General features: G+C 51.2%; 1 protein-coding gene across 8 annotated transcripts in view; it reads left to right on the top strand.

Moving 5' to 3' along the window:
- Positions 1–772: 772 nt before the first annotated feature.
- MSI2 (musashi RNA binding protein 2) overlaps positions 773–21,886 on the top strand; it is a 399,418-nt gene continuing 378,304 nt past the window's right edge. For all 8 annotated transcript variants that reach the window (XR_006272279.1, XM_043483356.1, XM_043483336.1 and 5 more), the window contains exons 1-5: positions 773–980; positions 1,273–1,313; positions 1,637–1,718; positions 2,436–2,520; positions 6,295–6,336. Coding sequence is in view for 7 of the 8 variants with exons in the window: in XM_043483356.1 (XP_043339291.1) it covers positions 919–980; positions 1,273–1,313; positions 1,637–1,718; positions 2,436–2,520; positions 6,295–6,336 (312 nt within the window). In the remaining variant the exon portion in view is untranslated. The remainder of the gene's footprint in view (positions 981–1,272; positions 1,314–1,636; positions 1,719–2,435; positions 2,521–6,294; positions 6,337–21,886) is intronic.

Genomic DNA, 21,886 nt, shown 5'->3' with positions numbered 1-21,886 from the left:
AACCTTCCCCGGGCACGGATTCGTACCTCTGCCGGGGAAGGGCGGGGAGCCGCGCAAGACGTGCCGGTGTGGATCCAGAGCCAGACAGAACTTCCAGCGCGAAAGGAAAATAAAACTTGTGGCTGGGGTTTGTGCGGAGGGTGTCCGCACCATCCTGAAAGCCCCCCGCCCCCCGTCCTGGGGGTCTCCGGGAGCGCCCGAGGAGCGCCAGGGTTTGGGTTTGATCCCGACGTCCTTGACCTAAATTTCTGCGCGGCGGCTGGAAAAAAGGGCGCAGAGGCGGGAGGGCGGCGGTTGCCATCCCCGGATCCGGGCGGCCGGGGACCGGGAACTTGGATGGAGAGGCCGAGCTGGAGGGGTGGGGGGCGTCTCGTCCCCGGCTCGAGCGAGCAGGCAGGCAGGCAGCGAGCTCCCCGCGCCTCCCCCTTTCCCGGCGCGCCCGCCCCCCGCAGCCCATGTGACCCCGGGGAAGTCGGGGTGCGCCCCCCCCACCGCGGCCGGACCGTCCGGAGGCGGGGCCCCAGCGGGCGCGGGGCGCGCGGGCCGCCCCCCGGGTCCGGGCTCTGGGGCCGGGGGAGCGCGCTCGGGCGGGAGGGCGGGGGCCGCGGGGGCCGTGACGTCAGCGGCATTGGTTACACGACGTTCTAGAACCCCGCCCCACGTGCGCGGGGGGCGGGGGGGGCCGCGGGGGCGGGGCGGGGGGTGTGCGAGCCGCGGGCCCGAGCGGAGCCGAGCCCACGTGTGACGGCTCTCGGCGCGGCCCCGGCTCCGCCGCTCGCGGGGACTCGGAGAGCCGGGCGGGGGGAGGAGGCGGAGGGCGGAGGGAGCGGGAGGTCTCGGGCTCGGCGCCGGCCGCCGCTGCGCTCCGATCGCCGCGCGGCTCGGTGTCCGGGGGTGGGGGGGCGGGGGGGCGCAGCCATGGAGGCCAACGGGGGCCCGGGCGGCTCGGGCGGCGCCAACGACTCGCAGCACGACCCCGGGTAAGTTTCCAGCCGCTGCGCCCCGCGCCTTCCCGGCTCGCTCCCCTGGCCGCGGCGGGGCCGGCGGAGCGCGGCGCCCGGCCTCTCCGGCGCCCCCCCCCCGGCCCGCCGGCGCCCCCCCCGGGGAGCCGCGCACCTCGGGGTGGCGTTCGGCCGGCGCCCGCTCCCCCAGCCCACCTCCCGGCTCCCGCTCGCGCGCTCCCCCCCGCTCTCCCTTTAGCTTTTGTAAGTTACACGTCAAAATGGCCGATCTGACATCGGTGCTCACTTCTGTTATGTTTTCTCCCTCCAGTAAAATGTTTATCGGCGGACTCAGCTGGCAGACCTCACCAGGTAAGGGAGGGAGGGGGGCACGCCCGGGTCCCCCCCTTCTTGGCTTCTTTATTGCTCTTTGTTATCCCGGTGTAGGAACCCCCCCCCCCGCCATTGGCTCCCCACTTCTCCTGTGCAAGGTTATTTTTTTAAATAGCAAATCCTTTCCGAGCCCTCTACGCGACCTCTGTTGCCGAATTTCCCCCGCGTGTGCAAAAAAACCCCCAGAATAACAACAGAAAACTACTTTTGGTTTTTGTCCTTGATCAGAATTTGCATTGCTTTTTTTTTTTTTCCACACCTTCCCTCCCCCCCCCCCCATCTCTCTCTTTCTCTCTCTACAGATAGCCTTAGAGACTATTTTAGCAAATTTGGAGAAATTAGAGAATGTATGGTCATGAGAGATCCCACTACGAAACGCTCCAGGTAAACCATCCCCTTCTGGATTTTGTCTTTATTTCAGAACAAAGTTTAAGTGTTATTTTTGGAGGTGTCTTCGGAAGTAGCTAAGCGGATTTAGAACGGGGCTCAGGCATGTGGCTGGTTTCGAACGTCGCTCCATCCTCCCCCCCCTCCCTTCCCATTAACCCCAAAGGTTATTGTTAATTGGTGCTGAACTCTGGATACAGGGATGTCCAGATCTGGGCTTTAAGTCATTTTCCCCTTCACTTCTTTTTCTCCCGTTTCAAATGACGTTCAGCTTCATTCACTTTCCACATAGTTTTTTTTTTTTAACGTGTGCACTCGCGGCGCCCCGAACTCTTAAGCCCCCCTCTTAGAAAGCTGGTTGTGTCTCCTCTGAGTGTCGGGGCTTGTTTGGAATAAACAAAGCGTTAAAGAAAGGGAAGGAGCGGGGGGAGGAGAGAAAAACTGAAGTGGCCAAGGAGTGGGGACACCGGCGTCCCCCAACTTACCTCCGCGCGCCCCGCCCCCGCCCCACCGCCCCCGTCAGCCTTGATGTGTTTCCGTACGGGGCCCGGGGTGGGGGTGGGGGGCTGAAGGCTTGGGGGGTGGGGAGGACGGGGGAGCGGGGGGATGTGGGGGACCCTTGGCTCTGCGTTCTGCACCGAGGGCTCCCTCCTGGCCGCTCCCGATGGTGCCACATTCTCTTGTTTGTGTCTCCCCCTCTTTGTCTCATTTCAGAGGCTTCGGTTTCGTCACGTTCGCAGACCCGGCGAGTGTAGATAAAGTGTTAGGCCAGCCCCACCACGAGTTAGACTCCAAGACGGTAGGTTCTGCCTCTCCGTGTGGTCGCGCGCCCCCTTTCCAGGACTGCCCGGGCCCTGACAGTCCCGTTTAAAGAGACAGCGCCCTCTCTTGCCTCTGCTCAGAGCGGGGCGCGCTGCAGCAGAGCTCGTGTGGGTTCTCAAGTTTGCCGCCGCCGCCGGGTTTGGGGGTTTCTTTTCAGGGTCTGCCCCACCGCAGCCCCCCCACCTCCCCCGATGCTGCCACGCCTCGGCTTGGGGGAGGGGTCGGCTTGGCGAGAGGCTACCTTCCGGGCCAACAGGACCCTGAAAAGAAACTCCAGCACCGGGCCGAGGCAACTTTCCTTTGTCAGCCGAGCCCTGCCCGCGTTTCCCCAGTGTGGCCGTGCGAATCGGCTTATAGAAAGCACACGGCCGGTCTGAGGGCCGCCGAGGGGGCGGGGGCGCTAATCACTGTCCAGGCAACAGGTCCCCCCCTCCCCGCCCCGGGCACTTGGGATTCGGAATGCGGTTTGAGCAGGGAAGGAGACCTCCCAGAGCTAAGCTGGGCGTCCAGTGGGTGACTCCAGATGGTGTGAAATCTAAGGCTGATAAGGGATAAGGCCTTGGGTATCAGTGTTAGGTTTTGTTTTTTCCCCTTTGCTTTCTCAGATCCTTTGAGTTGTAGGTGGTTTTACAGCATGAGAACGTTTTCAGGTCCAGTCTTGAGGGGGTATGGGTCTCTAAGGTCAGAAGAGGAAGGGAAGAAAGTATCAGTGTATGAGAATAGATTTCGTGGGGAGAGGAGAGGAGTTCTAGCGTTTTACTGTGGCTCCCCTGCCTTCCCTGTGTGTCTGCTAGAATTTCCCCAAGGTCTTTGTACTGCTGCCCAAGGCAGGGTCCCCGAGGTGACACTGGGGTGCGGTGCTGGCCTGCTGGGGACTCACCTCTCCGTAGTGGGCCACTGGGTCGGGGCAGGGAGTCAGGTTCTAGGCCCAGCTGTCTGAGCAGAGCTTGGGCACGCTGTTCCCTGTCTGTAGGCCTCAGTTTCTTCTTCTGTAACATAGAAGAGTAGAACAAGTGATCGGTTCGTGTCCCTCTTGACTTTTAACACTGAATGGAGGAGAAGAAAAGAAAAGCCTGGCCACCTTTGGTGTCCTGAATTGATTTTGCAAATTCACCGTGTTTCTCTGATCAGAGGTCAGAGGCGTTACCTCCTACTGCCTCCTCCCTCAAGAAAAGACCCCCCACACTCGAAGTTGCTTTAATAACTGAGCTAGACTTGTCCTAGCTTGTGGCCCAGGCTTTTGCACTTTGAGATCATTTAGTTTCAGGGATAGCCATTTGCAGGGTGGAAACGGACCTATGAAGGATTTTCTGCCTCCTTGACTTCTCGGCTAGACATTTCACAAAGCTAATAAAATTAAAGAGGAGACAGATTTCAGGGTAAATTTGGGAATAATTTATCCACCCCTCTGCCCACCCTGCGGGAGAGAAATAGCATTTGATTTCTATGGTGGCTGGTGGGTCGTCTCCCTCCGTATCAGATGCAGAGCCTGCAGTTTCTGCCTCAATAATTGTTTGTAGATGTGTTTTGGTCACTATTATTTAGTATAACCTAGCTTTTGACTTTGTTTCAACGTTCAGTGCAGGAGGCAGACGCGGTTGGTTTATTGACATGGAAACGAGGATCTTGTTTACTGTTACCTTAAAAGCTTTGTTTAGGTAACGGCCATTCACATCCAAAATAGTACCCTAGTTTTTTCCTAGAGGATTTGTAGCTACAGTAAGTAGAGCTGTACCTAACTAACTAATGTTTTCATTTTTGGTAGTTTTCTTTTTTTGTTCGTTTTTAAAAAAATAGCTGACAGGGATGTACAAAAGGTTGGGATTTGCCATTTTTCTTTTGACTCGTCCTCTCCATTTGAGGTTTCAGAGTGTACACTTGACCCATGGAAGAACTTTCACTGTGGTATAACACGCTGTTACCAACACCCGATACCAGAATTCTGAATTGGCTTTGGGTTTTGTAATTTTAGATACATATATTTTTTAAGCGCTCTGCTTTCTTTACTTCTCCCTACCTTCCTCCAGCTCCTGGCCTTTTCCTCTTGACATATTCGTCACCTTTTACCCCACAAACATGGTGCTTATTGCAATTGTGTGCTGATCAGCTTAAAAAAACCCAACAACTTTGGGAGAGTGTTTATGAAAAGACATATCTGTCTTGTGTTTGGTCAACAGCATGGAGAATCCACACCTGTTGTATTTCTCCTGTCGACAGCTCCTAGTCAGTGCTGAATATACCTGTAGCTGTGGTAATGTTAATCTCCATGAAAGGGTAGTTTTCCTAGAGCGGAGATTTTTTTGTCTGTTTTAGTTTTTGCAAAGTAATCTCTCATTTCTCAGGTGATGTTTAAAGGTGGAAAACATGCTGCAGACTTTTATGAGGTCTTTAAACTACCTTAATAAAAGTGGTAAATCTTTATGTCTTACCGCCTAGGTCCTAGGGGATGTTAAGTCTGGAAACAGAATCGGCTCTGGTGTGACTTTCCCCCACTCTGTGCTTTTTCCCAAAGCATTACTCTCCCCTCTGCCCCCGTGGCAGAACTGAAAACAAGGTTGAGATTTACATTTTAAAAGGGGAAAATTTTAATATGAAAGCCAAAGCGGATAAATAACTAACGTGTAGCTGTATTCTTGCCACGCTCTGGGTTGAATTCTTCCCAAAGATTTGTGACATTTAGAAATCTAATGAAAACTAACAGTGGGAATATTTTTTCATTCCTTCCTTCTCCATATTTTCTCTCCAACAACTTTTCCCCCCTCAAATCAGCCTATCAGGCTCAAAAGCTTCTGTGGGAATTGTTTGGGGTTTTAAAGCCAGTCCCTGATTGAGACCTGCAGATGTCTGATGTGGAGTACAGTTTTTTCTCCATTCAGATTGGGGTTGGGGTAGGGGGAATACGCTAATTGTTACACTAGATTCTGACTGCTTTTTTTCAGTGGTTTTTTTTTTTCTTTTACTTTCTCCCTATAATGGCCTTACTTTTGTAATATGGGTTTGGTTGCTGATAGATCTTTACCCCTGTGATTTTTAAAATCCAGGTGCATTTAGCTCCTACGTTTCCTTTTACTTTAATTTTTTATTATTATTTTAAGAACCAACTCAGGCTCCATAGTTTTTTGACACCTGCTTTCTTTTGAGGTATAACTACAGAAGGAACTGTCCTTCTGATTCATCATAGGTAATTTTACTTTGCAAAAGATGAATGAACTAATTCAAGCAGAGCATCCTGTTGGGTGTCAGTGGAGGGTTTTTTTGATGTTGTTAATTTAAAAAATTTTTGGAATCCTCTTCTCCACCTGTATTGTTTAGTTATCATTGAGGAGAACTGCCATCCAATTACTTATCGCTGAAAGGACCTTCCATGTAATTTTCATGTTTTGATTTTTCTCAGTGATGATGTTGCCATCTTTTCTCCCAGCCATGCGTCACAAATTAGATGCAGGTACCATTTAATGTTCATTGTCCTTGCCTAAATAAGAACACACGCTATCTGGCTTGTTAAAGCATTGCACGTTGAAATACATAGTGGGGCATTTCAGAAAGGCTTGCCGTGTTTATTACATTTTGGGAAGAACTGTTAAAGTTTACATCAAACTTTAAGGAAACTTTTGAGTTGTTTGAGAAGTGACTGAAAGCTGGGTTCAAAGCCTGAGAAATGAGTGATTAATACTTAGGCGATTAATCGTAATTGTTTTTCTCCCCTCAAAAGTCCTGCAGCTGACTCCTGTTTTTCCATTTTTTCCCCCAGATTGACCCCAAAGTTGCATTTCCTCGTCGAGCGCAACCCAAGGTAAGTAGGAGAAGCAGTAACAGGATTTTAGCACTCAGAGGTGGTTGCCAAGGATTTCAGATTTCCAACAGAGCAGTGGCAGTGATGTGTTGAAGCCTGGTGCATCCCGTTTCTTCAGGGTATCAGCGTGTGGCAGTGAGGGGGGCCAGGCCAGGCGCTGTGGGAGATAACCGTGTGTCTGCTAGTAAGCCATTCCCAGGTGGGTCTGAGCATCCTTCTGGGGGCAGGGACCAGCCTGTGCTTTCGTGGGAGGACATAGCACTGTCTGTTGCAATATTTATGCAAGCGTTCTATTTATTTTTTAAGCATTGCTGAGATCTCATCAGGAAAAGTTGGCCATTTCCTGGTGACTCTTTTGGAGGGTACTCTTTGGAGGTCTAACGACTTGGAGTTTAAGGAGAGGAGTAGGATTTAAGTAAACAGCTTGTCCTGTCTTTGTAGACCCCAGATGCCCTCAGTCCGACCGAGGAAGCGGTGGATGTGTTGGTTTCAGGCAGCCTGGGTCAGTCTGGGCACACCTGAAGCCAGTATTGTGCTGCTGTTTTGGGCAAGTGCTGGTTCCCCGGGCGGAGAAGAGCTGGGAACGTTTCCCCTTGCAGGAGTGGTACTGCAGGGCTTGCTGAAAGGCTTGAGATAGGCCTTCACTGTTTCCCAAGTGTGTAGTTAACGTAATTTTCCCTGAGCTTGCCAGGTGTGGTCATGAGAACACAGCTGCATAAAGCCCAAGGTGAGACTTAAAGGGCTTACGGCTTCCACGCTAAATTTGCACTTTCTAAATTATACTTTTCTCTTCCCTGGGTAATCCCGAAAGAAATACTTTTTCTACGTCTTGTGGCCTTGGCACTTTTTTAAGGGGAAGGGGAAAAGGTGAAGTGTCTGCGTAGGTCATAAAAGGGATAACACTGTGGTTTTAGCCAGTTCAGTTTGTTTCAGCATGGTCTCCCAGAAGTGGGACCTTTTAGTTGTGCAAGGGGAGGAATGGTTTTGCACATTAATGAAGAAATAGTTGGCTCTTGGGGATGGTATTTTGAGAATTTCAGGTTGGAGCCTGCCATGCGATTCCTTCCTTCCTTCTCTCCTCTCCCTCTCTTTCTTCCACGTGAGTCTTTCTTTTTCTTCCCTTCCTTTTTCTCTTTAGAAGGAAACACAAATCTCTAAACAAAAGTAGTGAAATATTTTCTTGAGGCATTTTTTCCCCCTGATGCTTAAGCAAATAATAGGAATTAATGAATCAAAGGAGTTAGATTATTTCTATACTGAGCACAAACTTTTGGGACTGTCTTCAGTGTTTATTGCTTTCCAAACTGTGTGATCCTTGATGTTTCAGAAGGCTTCCTGGATTAGCAGGGTTTCCTGATTTGGAAGAATTGCTGTTTCTTCCATAAATGTGAATCTTCAAATTTCCAGGTTAGTTATTTGATCCCCCAGAACTGAGATCAGGTTACTCTAGCAGGCAACTGGAAAAATCCCTGACTTGGTCAAACCATGGGTTTCTCCTCTCCTTTGCAGCTCCTCCTTAACTCTCCCATTTTTTTTAAAACCAGGAGGACAGTATTTTATTTTAATATATTCTGGTGAGTATTTCAGTGATGCTTTCAACTTAAAAACAAGACAGAATATTTCTCAAGCTTGTCAAAGTGTCCCCCGCCCTCGCCAAAGTCTGGGATGGTTTTGGTGAATTACCAGACTTTGGGATGTAAGCTAACATTAAACCAGCTGGGGAAGACATCTTTCTATGGAATTCTAGGGATTTCATAATAATGCCTTACTTTTTATGATACACATTCTTCACGAAAAATTTTTCTATCCGTTATCTCCATCTGAATCCCAGATCCTGCAACGCTGAGAAATCACACATTCTCAGTTTACTTATCTGTAAAATGGGGCTGATGACAGTGACTCCCTCAGCAGGGGGTTGTGAAGAATAAAAGAGCCTGCACAGGGTGAGGGCCTCGCAACTCATCATTTTTGTCATTGCCAGCATCATCCTTGTTGGTTTAATCACCACTGTTGTTTTCGAGTTCAGCAGCCTGTGTTTGGATCCCAACCGGACTACTTGTTAACTGTATAAATTTAGGCAAATCATTTAACTGCCTCGAACCTCAGCTTCTCTATCTCACTGAGCTTTCGTGAGAAATAAACTAAGAAAGGGAAAGTGCCTGAAAAAAGACCTAGGGTATGGTAATACCGTACATGATCCTTGCTGTTTTTGGTTTTTTAGTTTCTTTTATTGAAGTGTGGTTGATTTACAATGTTGTGTTCACTGGTGTACAGTAGTGATTCATTTACACGTATGTGTGTGTGCGTACCTAAGTGTGTACATGCATCCTTTTTCAGATTCTTTTCCACCATGGTTTAGGTACCTCGTGTTTTTCACGTTATTTTTGTGGCGCTCATCCTGTGAGAGGTCTGGTAATGACGACAGCATTAACTGAGTTTCTGTGCCCGCGCTGTGGAAGGGACGTGATGCATATTGAGTCCCTCAGTCTTCACCTGTGTCCTGTGAGCCGGGTGCTGGTATTGTTTCCTCTTTTTGGAAACCATTGTTGGGTTGCGCAGAGCTGTGCCCTCTTGCAGCGTCTGTCCTCGGGGGTGCCGAGGGGTGCGGAGGAGGGGGCGGCTCTGAGTGGTCCCCAGGCTGCGGGGGTCGGACCACAGCCAGCACCCCAGGCCGTGGCGCTTCCCCGGCGGTGACTCCCCGGCCCCGGGACGGCACGCACTGTGGACTCTGCCCAGTGGGCCCTCCGCCCGCGCCCTCAGCGTCTTTTGGGGGTTCTAGAGTTGGGGGTGCGGTGTGCTGATTGGCTGCTGGGGCAGGGCGGGCAGAGAGTGCCTTCCTTGTCAACGGTTATTTTCCGACAGAACTTGAGTCCCCTCAGGGGAGTTTCAGACTGAAGGTGGTGTTGGAGGCCAAAACCTGGCTGACAGGAGAGTAGAACGTTAACTCAAGCCTTATTTATTTTTTACCTCCTGCAGAATTGGTGTGTGTGTGTGTCTGTGTGTGTGTCTGTGTGTGTGTGTGTGTCCCAGTGGCCAGGTGAGCCCTGCCCCTCCTCGGGGACTGGGTGGTGCACTTGTCAGTTAAAATTCATTTCTCTGCTCTCTGGCTGTCCCTCCTTGCTAACACTCACCGGAGAAATATTCCATGGAGGTGTTAAAACAAGACTGCTGGAAAGAAACTGTAACTGAATACGAAAGAAAATTCGTAGCAGTGAAGAACAGATTTCATATTAGGACTGTCATAATATTCTTTAATGTATCATATAAATAAAAATCTGTTTTGACCAGAATTTTAATGAGCGACCCAAGAAAGGGTTTTGAATTCTGCAGTTCATCTCTCCCTCTTTGCGACATGAGTGTTCACATCTCAAGTGAAGTATAATGGGCATTATTAACTAGTCGAGGGCAACCTCTCTGGAGACCAGTAGCCATTAATTAGTGAAGTGCATTTTTATCAGAAGAAGATAGGTCTGTTCTGTGTCTTTCTGTTTCTCTGGATGATTATTTCATTTGGTAAAACATGTAAGAGTTTCCCCCTCTGTCTTTAAAGTGTAAAGTGGTCATGCTCCTCTAAAAAGATGACTTAATTTGAAGCTGTTGGAGAAATGGGAATGATTGGGATCAGTCATGTCATCATACCCTTTCATTGGTCTCTTTGGGTGAAGTGTTGGCTCCCTGGAAGAGTTTTGCTTGAGCTTGTGGTTTCTTTTCCTTGTGTGGAGAAACCAGGAGACCATCTTGGGGCAAGAGTAAGTCTGGGCATAATTTACCATCTGCCCTAATTATCCTTGTGTATAATAAGGCATCTCCCAGTCCCCTGGTGGCTTGGTGGTAAGGAGTCCATTTGCAAAGGTCCGATACCTGGGTTGGGAAGATTCCCCTGGAGGAGGAAATGGCAGCCCACTCCAGTGTTCTTGCCTGGGAAATCCCATGGACAGAGGAGCCTGGCGCGCTACAGGCCATGGGGTCCCAAGAGTTGGACATGACTTGGTGACTAAACCACCCCCCGCCATGGCCAGTTTGCTCCTTCAGTTTCCGAGGCCAGAACCTTACCTGTTTATTAAGGGAAATCTCATTTTTTTAGCCTGTGTAGTTACCTTCAGTCGCAGCTGGGTGACCCTGGCCCTGTAGGCCGCAGTTTCATGTACTTTAAACCTGGGATCGTGGGTTGCCCCATGTGGAACTGTTTTAAGGGGAATGCAGAAGCCTTTGCTGGGAGTTTGGTGCAAAGTGGCACCCAGAGGATGTCTGCTGGTACTGTCATCATAGGATTACTTTTGTAGAATAAAAAAAAAAAATTATGACGGTGCAGATGACCTAAGAAAATTCTTCCTTGGAAGGTAAGCCCCTTGATGGCAGAGGGCTGCTGATGGCTGGCATTCGGTCACTGTTCAGTGACCGAGTTGAATCCAGCCTGCTCTCTTCACAGGGGAGGCAGCTGGCACTTGGGGAGTGCCACGAAGCTAAGTTGTGGCAAGGTTAAGCCCAAAGCCAGGTTTTCCTGTCCCCGGGAAGGCGCTCCAGATGGGTGCAGGGCAGCCCGAGCGTTTCATCCACCCACCTCCTGTTCCGGGGGAGCGGTTTCTTGGCAGCTTCTCAAGGGCGAGGGGTGAGTTTTCGACATCTGGCCTCCCCTGCTGCTGCGGGCCAGTCCTCCCAGCGTCTTGCCATCCTGGGTGACCTGCAGCTGTCATCTGGGGCGCCGCAGTTAACCGACTGCCGGGGGGTTGCTGTCCCCAGCCTCTTCTCCCGAAGCGAGGGCCTCGGGGGATTAGTGGCTGAGCTTCCTTCTTGTCGGGGCCCACGGCTCCTTCCTGCTCTTTCCTGCCTTCTCGGCAGCAGCAGGTGTCAGCTCGGAAGGGAGGGGCACCTCGTCCTACAAATGTCCTTTCCCTGGATTTTTGCCTTTCCTCACGTGCTTGTGTTTCAATGCTAAGGTCAGTTCACCCGGAGGCCGGGGGGCCCGTGTTGTATGTCAGATGTTTCTGGCAGATGGGTGAGACCCCTGTGCCCCTCGGGGACGAGAGGAGAAGGAAAGCTCTGCCCGAGGAGCCAGCTGCCTGTCCTGGGGGCCTCCTGTTTTGTATTTTTAAACCCAAACATTCTCCGGCCAGGAGCCCGAGAATACGGAAGGGAGATGGGACTGCTCGTGTCTGTCCCCTTTTTTGGTCTGGTTTGTTGGTTTACTCAGAGCTCCTCTCGTTGTTTCTGCTTGCTGACTCCACTTTCAGGGTGCTGTAGGAAAGCCTCATTGGCTTCCTGATGCCCACAGAGCAAAGTCTGAACTCAGCCTGGTAGGTTGGGTCCTTCAGGGTCTGTCCGGGGATCTGCTTCTGGCTTATGCCCCAGCTCACCTCACCTTTTGCAGCCGACACCCGGAGTGTTCCTTCTGCTTTCCCGAAGAACTGCCCTTTTGTGGGTCCCTGTCTGCACCACCCTTCCTTCCCTCTATTGTACAAGACAGAACCCCCTTTCTTTCTTTTTTAAAAAGAGACATGGGATTAAGCTCTGGATATCTCTCAGGAGTCTGTACAACTTTTAATCACACTTTCTAAGGACAGGGAGGCCTGGTGTGCTGCGGTTCATGGGGTTGCAAAGAGTCAGACACGACTGAGTGACTGAACTAAACTGAACAGAAGCCATTCTGACACTTTATTTTTCCAGTATTTCTTTTATTTATTTGGCTGGACTGGGTGTTTGTTGGAGCATGAGGACTCTTTCAGTTGTGGCATGTGAACTCCTGGTTGCAGCAGTGGGATCTAGTGCCCTGACCACTGAATCAAGCCCAGGCTCCCTGCATCGGAAGCCAGGAGTCTCAGCCACTGGGCCACCAGGGAAGTCCCAGATAGACCCCTCTTTCAAAGCCCAACTTAGTTGTTACATTTTCCATGATGCTGTCCCTTCTCCCTCATTTTCTGCATTTCCACAGCACTTTACCTTTTCTTTGGGATGGACCTTCTGACAATAATAAATTAGCAAAAGAATATGCGGCATTGTGCCAGGCACTCACTCATTCATTCATTTATTCAGACCCTGTGTGCAGTTCAGGGGAGTGGTGTGGAGAGTGAGACGGAGGCCCTGCCCGCATGGGGCTTTCCCTGTAGTGGGACGGAGAAGCAGCGAGTGTGAAAACCAGTGCACCAGCGGGTGTTAAAAGCTCAGCAGGGTGAGCGTGGTGGGGGATGGGCGCCGGCCACGTCTTTCGTGCGTTCAGATGCCCCGCTCTGTGTTCAGTAATTATTTACCAGGTTTCTGCCCAGCACCCAGGACTGTGTTAGGTGCTTTGTTCTGGGTTTTATGGTTGGTTAGGTTCATGCCTTATCGCCTCTGCAGGACGATAAAGGCACAGGCAGATTTTACTAATTAAAAAAGCCCTTAGCTTCTAGCCATGCTCTTTTGTACACTCTGACCTCCGTTTGGATAGAAGGAAAGCAGGATGGTGAAACAGATGCCGTGCTGGTCTTCAGGGGTCTTAGCTCTGGGTTGGGAGGAGGGGGTGCTGCCTGTGTTAGGAGGATGCAGTAAGCAAGTAAGAGAGAAATGACAGCAGCTAGAGGAAGGAGGGGAAGGGACAGCCCCTCGGAGGGGGTGGGTTTTGCCCTAGGTTCTGAAGGGCAGGTAGGCAAGAAGAATGGCAGGAATGCAGTTCTTCCCACCAGAGGCCAGGGGTCAGGACGGGCAGCTGGAGGCGGGCTTGTGCGCCCCTCGGCAGGCTGGGCCAGCTCGTGGAAGGCCTTGGAGGCCAGGCCGAGCCCCCACGTCTGCGCTCGTCGCGCAGGTGCTGGGGGCCCTGCTATGCGTGGGCAGGATTGTGGGGCTCTTTTGGACCAGCGTGGGAGCTGGGATGCTGTGAGGACTGAGGCTGTGCCACTCCAGGGAGAAAGTCCCCATCCTGGGCTTGTGCGTACCGTGTGACTCCGACTGCGCGCTCTCTCTGGCTGCTGGCCCTCCTCCAGGAGTGATGCTCTGGGCAGACACCCCCCTGATATTCGGGGGGTGTGGCCGCTACCTAGAGCCCTGTCAATCTCCAGTTTCCGCCTTCTCGCCTCCCCTCCGTTTTGTCTCTTGTAACAGTAGGCCGCGGTACAGACAGAACTCCAGAGTCCTGTGTTTTGTCCTTCTCCAGCTTGTGATCTTGACCTTACTGTGGATAGACGTTGGCGTGTCGTTTCTTGGTTTGGAAATCACAGACTGTGGAACACCGATGCCTGTGCCCCGTGGCTCAGAGCGTCCCGACCTGTGATTTCATAGGTGATGTCTGCTTGGGGTCACCTTTGGGTGAGTGGCTGCCTGGCGGGAGGGACGTGGGATCACGGGGAAAATCTTGACCTCTGCCTTCTCTGCGGTGTGAGAGGTGTGAGCAAGTGTGGTCGTGGGCCCAGCCACCCCATGGCACGTGTAGCAGTAGCCCGGGATGGTTGGTCCACCTCGGACAGGTATTTGGGCCCCATGTACACAAGGGTGTCCTTTGTCACCCTCTCCTTCAAGGGAAGAGAGCATCAAGTTCCTAGCTGTCCGGAAAGTTAATTGACAGGGTGTGTACTTAGCTTACTATACTTCCTTATTTTATTTTGAGACCTTGAATAATCAAGAAGAAAAGTCTTAATTTAGAATAATGACTGTCATATTGTGTCAGTATATTTGAGGAAGCATAGTAAGCCTCTGTCTACTTAATTTTTAGTTTAATCCTTGCAGTAGTCCTTTGCAAGAGTTGGTATTCTGTAAACTGAGGCTGAGGCGGATAAGGAACTTTCCGAGGATCGCAGAACCGGTGAGGGGCAGGCTTGGCCTTTGGTCAGTCCGAATCCCAGCTCCTTGCTCTCTTTACTCAGCTTTACTCCATCCAACATGAGTAGGTAGATCTCAGGTTCCTGCACTTTGCCTGACGCTATTCTGTGCTCAGGCGGAGGAGGAGCATTGTTCTACGCTGGTCAGGAAGCTTCAGGTTGGTTTCTGTTGCCTGTGTTTTAAGAACCTGTTTAGCACAGTGAAGTGCCACTTAACTAGCTATGGAGTCAGTTAATGTTTTTTGTGCCTCCATTTATTCATCTGTAAAATGGGGATGTTAATATTTCCTACATTCTAGAGCTGGTACGAGTGAATACAGATGAAAGGCCTGGGGTGGTACCTGCACATAGGAGGTCCAGGGTGGGCATTTGTTATCTGTTACTGTCCCCTAGAGATGGCACTGCCTGCATTGTCAGAGGCTCTTCCCTGGAAGCTCACGGGTTGATGGGTACTCTTGGTCCTGCATTCTAGAGCTGGTACGAGTGAATACAGATGAAGGGCCTGGGATGGTACCTGCACATAGAGAGTCCCAGGTGGGCACTTATCTGTTGCTGTCTCCTAGAGATGGCACTGCCTGCATCATCAGAGGCTCTTCCCTGGACGCTCACGGGTTGATGGGTTCTGTTGGCCTTTTCTAGGGGAGGCAGATAGAACAGCCTGTTGAGATGTGGGAACTTCATGTCCCTGGCTCTCGAAGGGAGCACCCTGCATCCTGGCGATGCTCGGTGGGCCCTGGGAGAGAGCTTCCTTTTCTGCATCTGATGCCTGTTTCTGCTGCTCCTGAGGGTGGAGTCCTGGGGAGCAGCCAGGGCGCAGCTGAGACACCGCGGTATGAGAGGTTTCCCCGTGAGCCTTCTGTCTCCCTGGCCTGGTCTTCATCTGCCTGCGGGCAGTTCCACCAATGACTGATCTGAAAGCATCACGTTCATTTATTTGTCACTGGCTGTGACAGGCAAGTTAATGCTAATGGATTCTTTTTTTAGCCTGTTGTCTGGGATGAGTTTCTCCCAAATGTCCTGAAATCTAAGGCATTAGGGGACCATGTAACTTTTATGGCAGGGGAGGATTTAAAAGATAAATAGGGTTTTGTACGCGAGGGCCTTAAATTTTAGGTTAGGGATGGGAGCAGCCAAGGGGGGGATGTGAGCCAGCACGGAGTCTTCTTTTTAAGAAATCCATTCAGAACTCTAAATTGCTGTTTCTGTTTCAATTATGTGACAATTTCAAGGGTTTAGAAAAGTCTAATAAAATGGTCTTGATGATGCATTCTGGGGACAGAGTGCTTTAGAAGATCCAGGAGAATAAATTCTTTGGGGGGTGGGGGGTCAAGAGAGTCTCTTTCATGCCACCCTGGGCCTTCTTTCGTTGGGGTTTTTACATTTTTATTGTTTTGAAGGGCAGAAAATGATGTTGGAATGTATTCAGGGCTTCATCCATATCCTCCACCAAAATGAATTATTCTCTTTGGGCAATTGCAAAGAGATGGGCCCCTCCAATCGCTTTTTTTTTTTTTTTTTAAAGCCAGCCTGTTGTAAATGCCTTTCAGAGTATGGTTTGTGTGCGTAATGATTTTGAATAAAGCACCAAAGAGAAGAAAATGGAGGGAAAAGTGTGAGCAGAGAGGCCCTATGAGATTTTTTTTCGCTTTTTTCCAATCCAAGCCTTTGATAGTTTCCCAAGGAACAGAAGTTTATAATGGCAGCCGGCTTTGGGCTGCCTGCGGGAAGAGAGTGCAGAAAGACCTGGTATAGCCAAACGTGATGCTGAGTGACATTAATGAGGTGACCGCTCCTGTGGGAGGGAGGCACGGGTCCAGCGAGGCAAAGCTGTTCCCAGGACTTGCTTGAAGCAGAGTGTGTCTCCTGGGGCACGTGTGCGTGGGTGCACGTGTGTGGTGTGTACCCCCTCGAGCGTCCTGTCTTCTGATGAAAGTCTTAACACCAAATCCTGCTCACTTGGCTGCAGAACTCCACTCTCGAGAGGCCATGGGTAGCGAGCACTGTATTCCCATCGAATGAAAAGTAAAGTTTTCAACTGGGAGGTGTTTTATTTTACCTTCTGAGTATCTGCTGGGGCCCGGGTGAGTGGCGGGTGAGGCCACATCCCAGAGCCTCATACTGTTGGAGTGCTGGGTCCAGGAGTGTGAAAAGTCAATATTCTCATCTCTCAGATGAATTCCAGGCAGTGAGGGGAGGAGAAGGCCTGTTGGTGAATGGCTTTTTTATTTTTAAAGCCCTAGACTGATAGCATTTCATATTGATGGTATAAATGGAACATTGCAACAACTGCTTCTTAAATATTTTAGTGCCTTGGAGAGTGTTCCATATTTCCATGTTGCTCTTGTGTAAGAATTTCCAGTCACTCAAGAGAAGCCGCAATATTTCGGGTAGATTACCTGGTGAGGGTGTGAGGAACCTGGGTTTTGCTGTCTTACTGGATGGGACCTTGGGAGGACACTCCTGGTCCTGCTGTCAGACACTTCCAGAAGTGAGGCCGGAATCTCTGTCTGATGCCTCATCCTGGTGTTGGCGTGAGCCTTCTAGAGACTAACGGGCAAGTGTTTGAAAATCTGGTGTGAGATCTTAGGGAAAAACTACCTACACAGGACCTAGAGTGGGGTGGGTGGGTGGAAATGCTTTGTGTATTTATTGCTGCATGCCTGTTTTTTTGCTTTTTTGTCACTTTCAACTCAGTTCCCTCTGGAATATCTCTTATATATGTCATTTCTGTAGCTAAAGGCAAACAAAAATGTTTAAATTTACACACGTAGCACTGAATAAAAGCCAACTTTTATTGGGTCATCGTCTCTCTCACTTGTGGGAAATGGAACAAATTAGGATGTTTGAACCTAGGAAAAGATGGGACTGTGAAGCTGCACAAGACCGCTACGTGTATCTGTTTCCTCGTCTGTTTTCAAAGCAGATAATTGGTTTTAGTAAGAACTTCTGACTTGATTAGGGGGCCCTTAGGAAATTAAAGTGTGTTTGAATTTCACAAGTATAATTTTAATTATACAAATTTTGCGTTTTTCACTAGGGAGCCAGGTTCAGAACTTGTTTTCCTGTGCTAATAGGGGTAGTAAAGCTGATTATGGCAGAATGCCTTACTTAAATCGCTTTGAAAATAAAAATCCAGGGATTTGATCATTGTTTTCCCTGCTGTACACGGTGTTCAGGTTAAGGTCCGTACACATCCCGTATCCTTGTTAGAAACGGTTTTTCACTGGATCCACACAACAGTAGAACCTGACTGACATAGTGGGGAGGGGGGCCCTCATTATGAATTTTCCTGCTGCACTTGCTGAAAGAATTCAATTAAAGTTCTTTTGCGCAGAGCCCTGCCTGGGCAGCTCGCGTTTGGCTCGCCGCCACGTTAGCATGTTGGGATTGCCTTTATCGCCACATCGTCCTGTTTGCTTAGAGCCTGTGCATTCATAGCATTAGCGCTCTGAGCGGCCCCTCTTCAGCACGACCCCGTGGGTTAAGCCGAAGGAACAGTGGAAACTTCCCCAAGCTGTGGACAGATGATGGAGTGAGGATGATCAGCCCCGCGCCCCCTCACCCCGGGCACCCCAGGAGCAGAACTGATTGTGTTCGTGGGAAGGGGCTGTTTTTCAGACAAAGCCCCCAGGGGTCCAGAAGTGCTTTGTGAGTTTGAACTCTAGCGTCCTCACCTGTCTCCCCCGTGCAGGGGCTTTAAAAGCCGCCCAGAGACCAGCTCCTGAGGGCCTCCAGGCTCTTGTCTCAGATACTGATGGGAGAGCTTGAATAGAACAATTATTCGAGTTAGAGCAATCATGAGACCAGCTTGGGAATGAGTTGGGGTCATTTCAGGTTTGGGGCTGAAAGTCTGGGGAAGAAAGCTCCAAATGTAGCCCAATCCCACCCCTCCTCCCCCTGTGCTGACTCGCTGACTGTGTTATTCCTACTCCTTCCTACGGAGGCGGCGTGGCTTAGCGTCTCAGGCTGTGGGCCCTGACTGACTTTGAATCCTATTTACCATTTACCAGCTTTGTGGCCTTGAGCAAGTTTATCTAAATGTTCTGTGCCTCAGCTGTGTCATCTGTAAGATGGAGGCAGTGTTGCATTCATGGGGTTGTCGTGAGGATTACAGGAGCTGAAATGTGAAGTGCTCAGGACGGTGCCTGGCACGCAGATGTCGGTATGGCAGGATTGGGCAAAGGCCTGCCTTGGTAGTTGGAGAGTTGTTTTAAGGGCAGCAGTCTTCTTCCTTACTGTTATTTTTAAACCCAATATTTGAGAACTGCAAAAGAGCATATGTGTACAGACACACACAAACAAGTGCGTTATGTTTACCTGTGAATATATGTGACTTGAGTGGAATTGCTATCCTTTGGATGCAGACAGGTGTGGGCGCTATGGTACACGCGGCACGTGCTTTGATGGGGCACAGCGTTTGGGCCCATAGGGACCTGGTGGGAACCTTGCTGCCACTAACTCTGTGACCTCAGGAAGGCGTCTGTGCTTTTCTGAGCTTCAGTTCTTCATCTAGAAAGCTGGGTGATAGAGTCGCGGGTCTGAAATGAGACATGAGACTCTGCAGATAAGGCACCTGGTGGACGGTTGACACTTAGAACATGTTAATTCCTCCCCTAGACTCCACCACCGCCCCACCCTGTGACCAGGGAATTTTTTAAAATTTTATTTTGTATCACGAACCTGAGAAAGATGCAAAGTTTTCTGCTCTGGCTGGAGATGAAAACACCTGAAGTCAGCTGAGAAGGTCTTAGTGCTAAGTAGAGAGACTCGTAAGAGGAGGGTGTTGGGATCCTTAATCTACCTGGGTTTTCAGGAGTAAGGCGGTGCTTTTATTTTGTCAAGAATCTTAGATGGTGTCGGCAAATGTTTGAAGGGCGGGCTTGTTCCTTTGACCTCCAGTGGTCCCCTGGATGCACTGGCTGGATGGCTGAAGAGGTTTGGGGGATGTTTAGAAGGAAGGAATAACTTCAGGGAAAGACAGGCTCCGAGCTGTGTCCAAGGACAGTTGAGAGGGAGGGAAAACATTAGTATTGGAGGGGTGTTGTTACCTTCTCACCGAGCCTTTCACCTGAGGACTTGGAGTAAGAGGTGTTGGTCCACAGACCCATGGGTCCCGTCGTGTGTGTATGTTGACGGGAAAGTTGTTCAGTCATGTCGGACACTTTGTGAGCCTGTGGACCATGGGATTCTCCAGGCCAGAATACTGGAGTGGGCAGCCTTTCCCTTCTGCAGGGGCTTCCCACCCCAGGGATCGAAGCCAGGTCTCCCGCCTTGCAGGCGGATTCTTTCCCAGCTGAGCCCCGAGGGAAGCCCGTCATGTGAGTGGGTCTGTGAGCAGAGCTCCAGGACACCTTCCCAGCCGTCGCCTGGTGGGTCCCTGCCTTCGGCTCTTCTGCCATGCCCGGGGAGCCCCCAGATCTTAGGGCATCTGCCGTTTGCCCATTTTGATCTCTTTGCTCTTTTCTGGATTTGTCCCCTCACCTTTGTATCTGTCGGGTGGACTCAACCGGCCGGGTGTTGTCGGAGACAGGGAGTGAGGTTCTGATCCAAGTGGGTCGTGGGTGGAGGCGGGGAGACACGGGGTGTGTGTGAGTGTTAGTGTGCAGAGGATGGGAAGGCGTGGCCGGGAGGGGCGAACTTGTCGTAGATTACGTTGACTAATTATAGGGAAAAAGCCGTATTTGCTGCTCCATTAAGTGATCACTAGGCTATGAAGCAGTTTATTGTAATTAATGCAGAAACAGCAAATAAATGTTGGGTTTGGAGTTGGGGGTCTCCAGACACCGCTACCCCTTCGGTGCTCTGCGTTTGCTGTCCCCGTGGTTATCCTTCAGGTAAAGGGTCCCGGGGGACGCCTGCACCCGAAGGACCGGGGTGTGCCGTCTTTGACCGGGTTTCTGCCACTTTATTGTGGCGACTGAGGATGATCCCTTGCCTGATCTCTCCTTCACACTCTCCTCTAGGGGTTTTTGTGTCTGCTAAGGATGGAGGAGGAGGGACAGACCCAGGCCATCATTGCTATTCCTGCCACAATCATTTTAATTTCAGGGCATGCGAGTGGCAGGTTACACATCCAAGTCCATCACGCTATGGGCCTTGTGGAGTTGTGATTGGTTTCCTTGATGATTTCTTGTTCAAATCAGCGGTGCTCTTAATTTTCCAGATGAAGTAAGAAGAAAATTGGAGACTCCCCTCCCGCCCTGTGTCTCTTCATCCAAGGTTTTCTGAGCATGACTCTGATTTGGAGGGTTAATATTAATTAGGAGCCGGTTCAGACCTCGCTGGCTTGATGAGGGAGCTTCCCGTTGTGACAGACGTGGTTCCTTTCTGCATGTGCCTGCTTTTGGTAAAAGTTTTTGGGTTTAAAAGCCAAGGGAATAAAGACAGAGCCAGCGGGAACGGGGGTGAGCGCCTGTGTCCTGAAGGAAGGCCCCGGATTCTCCTGGATCTTCAGGGAGCAGCAGGACAAGAGTGGGGTGTCTGAGTCCAGAAGAAATCCCACCTGCGTCGGCCCGTCCCCTGTCTGCAGCAGCGTGGGGTACGGCCGGCCTGTTGCCACTGCTTTCTGCCTCAGTTTCCTTCTCTGTGAGGGAAGGGCACTTCTCTGGCGTCCTAACAGAGGCATGACTCATTTCCTGAGCTTCCAAATTGGTTGATGCTAGAATTTCTCTGAGGCAACAGACCTCTTCATGCCAGGTCACAGGCAGACGCTTCATTTTGTGCTGAGGCTCCAGGTCTTCGCTTCCAGGCCTCACCAGTGCTGACTCGGGCTTTCTGGGCTAGGTGGCAGAAAGGACAAGGACAGGCAGCCAGCAGGCTCCACGCTCCAGTTAGGGGAGAAGAGCCCTCGGGAGCACGCGGCCTGCACGCTTCAGCTTAGACCACGTCAGGGGTCGTTCTTGCTTGGCCTGTGGGTGTGAGTGGGTTTTCTCTTCGCAGCAGTGTTGGGAGTGGGGGGAAGGGCTGCCGGACGCTCCAGGCTCTGTGGGAGAGGCTTGGCTTCTCCTTCTTAGCTGAACTTGACCTCGGGCCAGTTGTCTTGCAGGCCCGAGCCTCTGTTTCCTCATGTGTAGACTGAGGAAGGCTGGGCGGGGGGAGCGGGTGGTGCGTGGTGTGGACCAACTGTTCTTTGGGTTTGTGAGAACAGGCTTAGCAGGAGAGCAGTCTTACAGTATTCTTTCTGGCCTAGGAGTTGCCTAGCTGTGGGACCTGGGGAAGTTCACTTGACGTGGCTAGCCCTCGGTTTCCCAGTCTGTAAAGTGCAATGATGTGAGACTGGTATTTCTCTTCCAGGGTTGTTGCTAGGATTGCGTGCGAGTGTTCGTGAAGAGCTGGGCATGGCTGGCTGGGAGGGAGGTGGTTGGGTCTGCAGAGGTCTGACCAAAGGTGCCCAGGACATTTCACCTGCAAGAGACACCTGCGCTCCGCAGATGGACTCTCGGCTTCGGACAGAAGCTCCCACGGAGGGAGATTTGGACTTAAGGAGGCGAGGTCCCCCTGAGATCCTGGTCTGCAGCTGCAGGATGATGCGCCCTGGCAGTGATCAGGCATGGTCCAGGTGTGGGCCCTGGCTGCCCCGGGGGCCCTGCAGGCCAGAGGAGGCTGTAGGGGGGGCCCGCCTGCGTCCCCGGGGCGCCAGACAGCTCTACAGGCGCCGAGACCGTGGCCTCCCTGTGTGTCGTCCCGGCTGCAGCAAGAGGGGGAGGGCAGAAGAGGAGGGCCAGGTGCCAAGCGATGTGGAGACTCTTAGTAGTTTTTGGAAA

This window comes from Cervus canadensis, chromosome 1 (assembly GCF_019320065.1).
Source record: "Cervus canadensis isolate Bull #8, Minnesota chromosome 1, ASM1932006v1, whole genome shotgun sequence".
NCBI classification, from domain to species: Eukaryota; Metazoa; Chordata; class Mammalia; order Artiodactyla; family Cervidae; genus Cervus; species Cervus canadensis.
The sequence above is the reverse complement of the archived record's forward strand: the minus strand, read 5'-3'. Positions and strand labels throughout refer to the sequence as shown.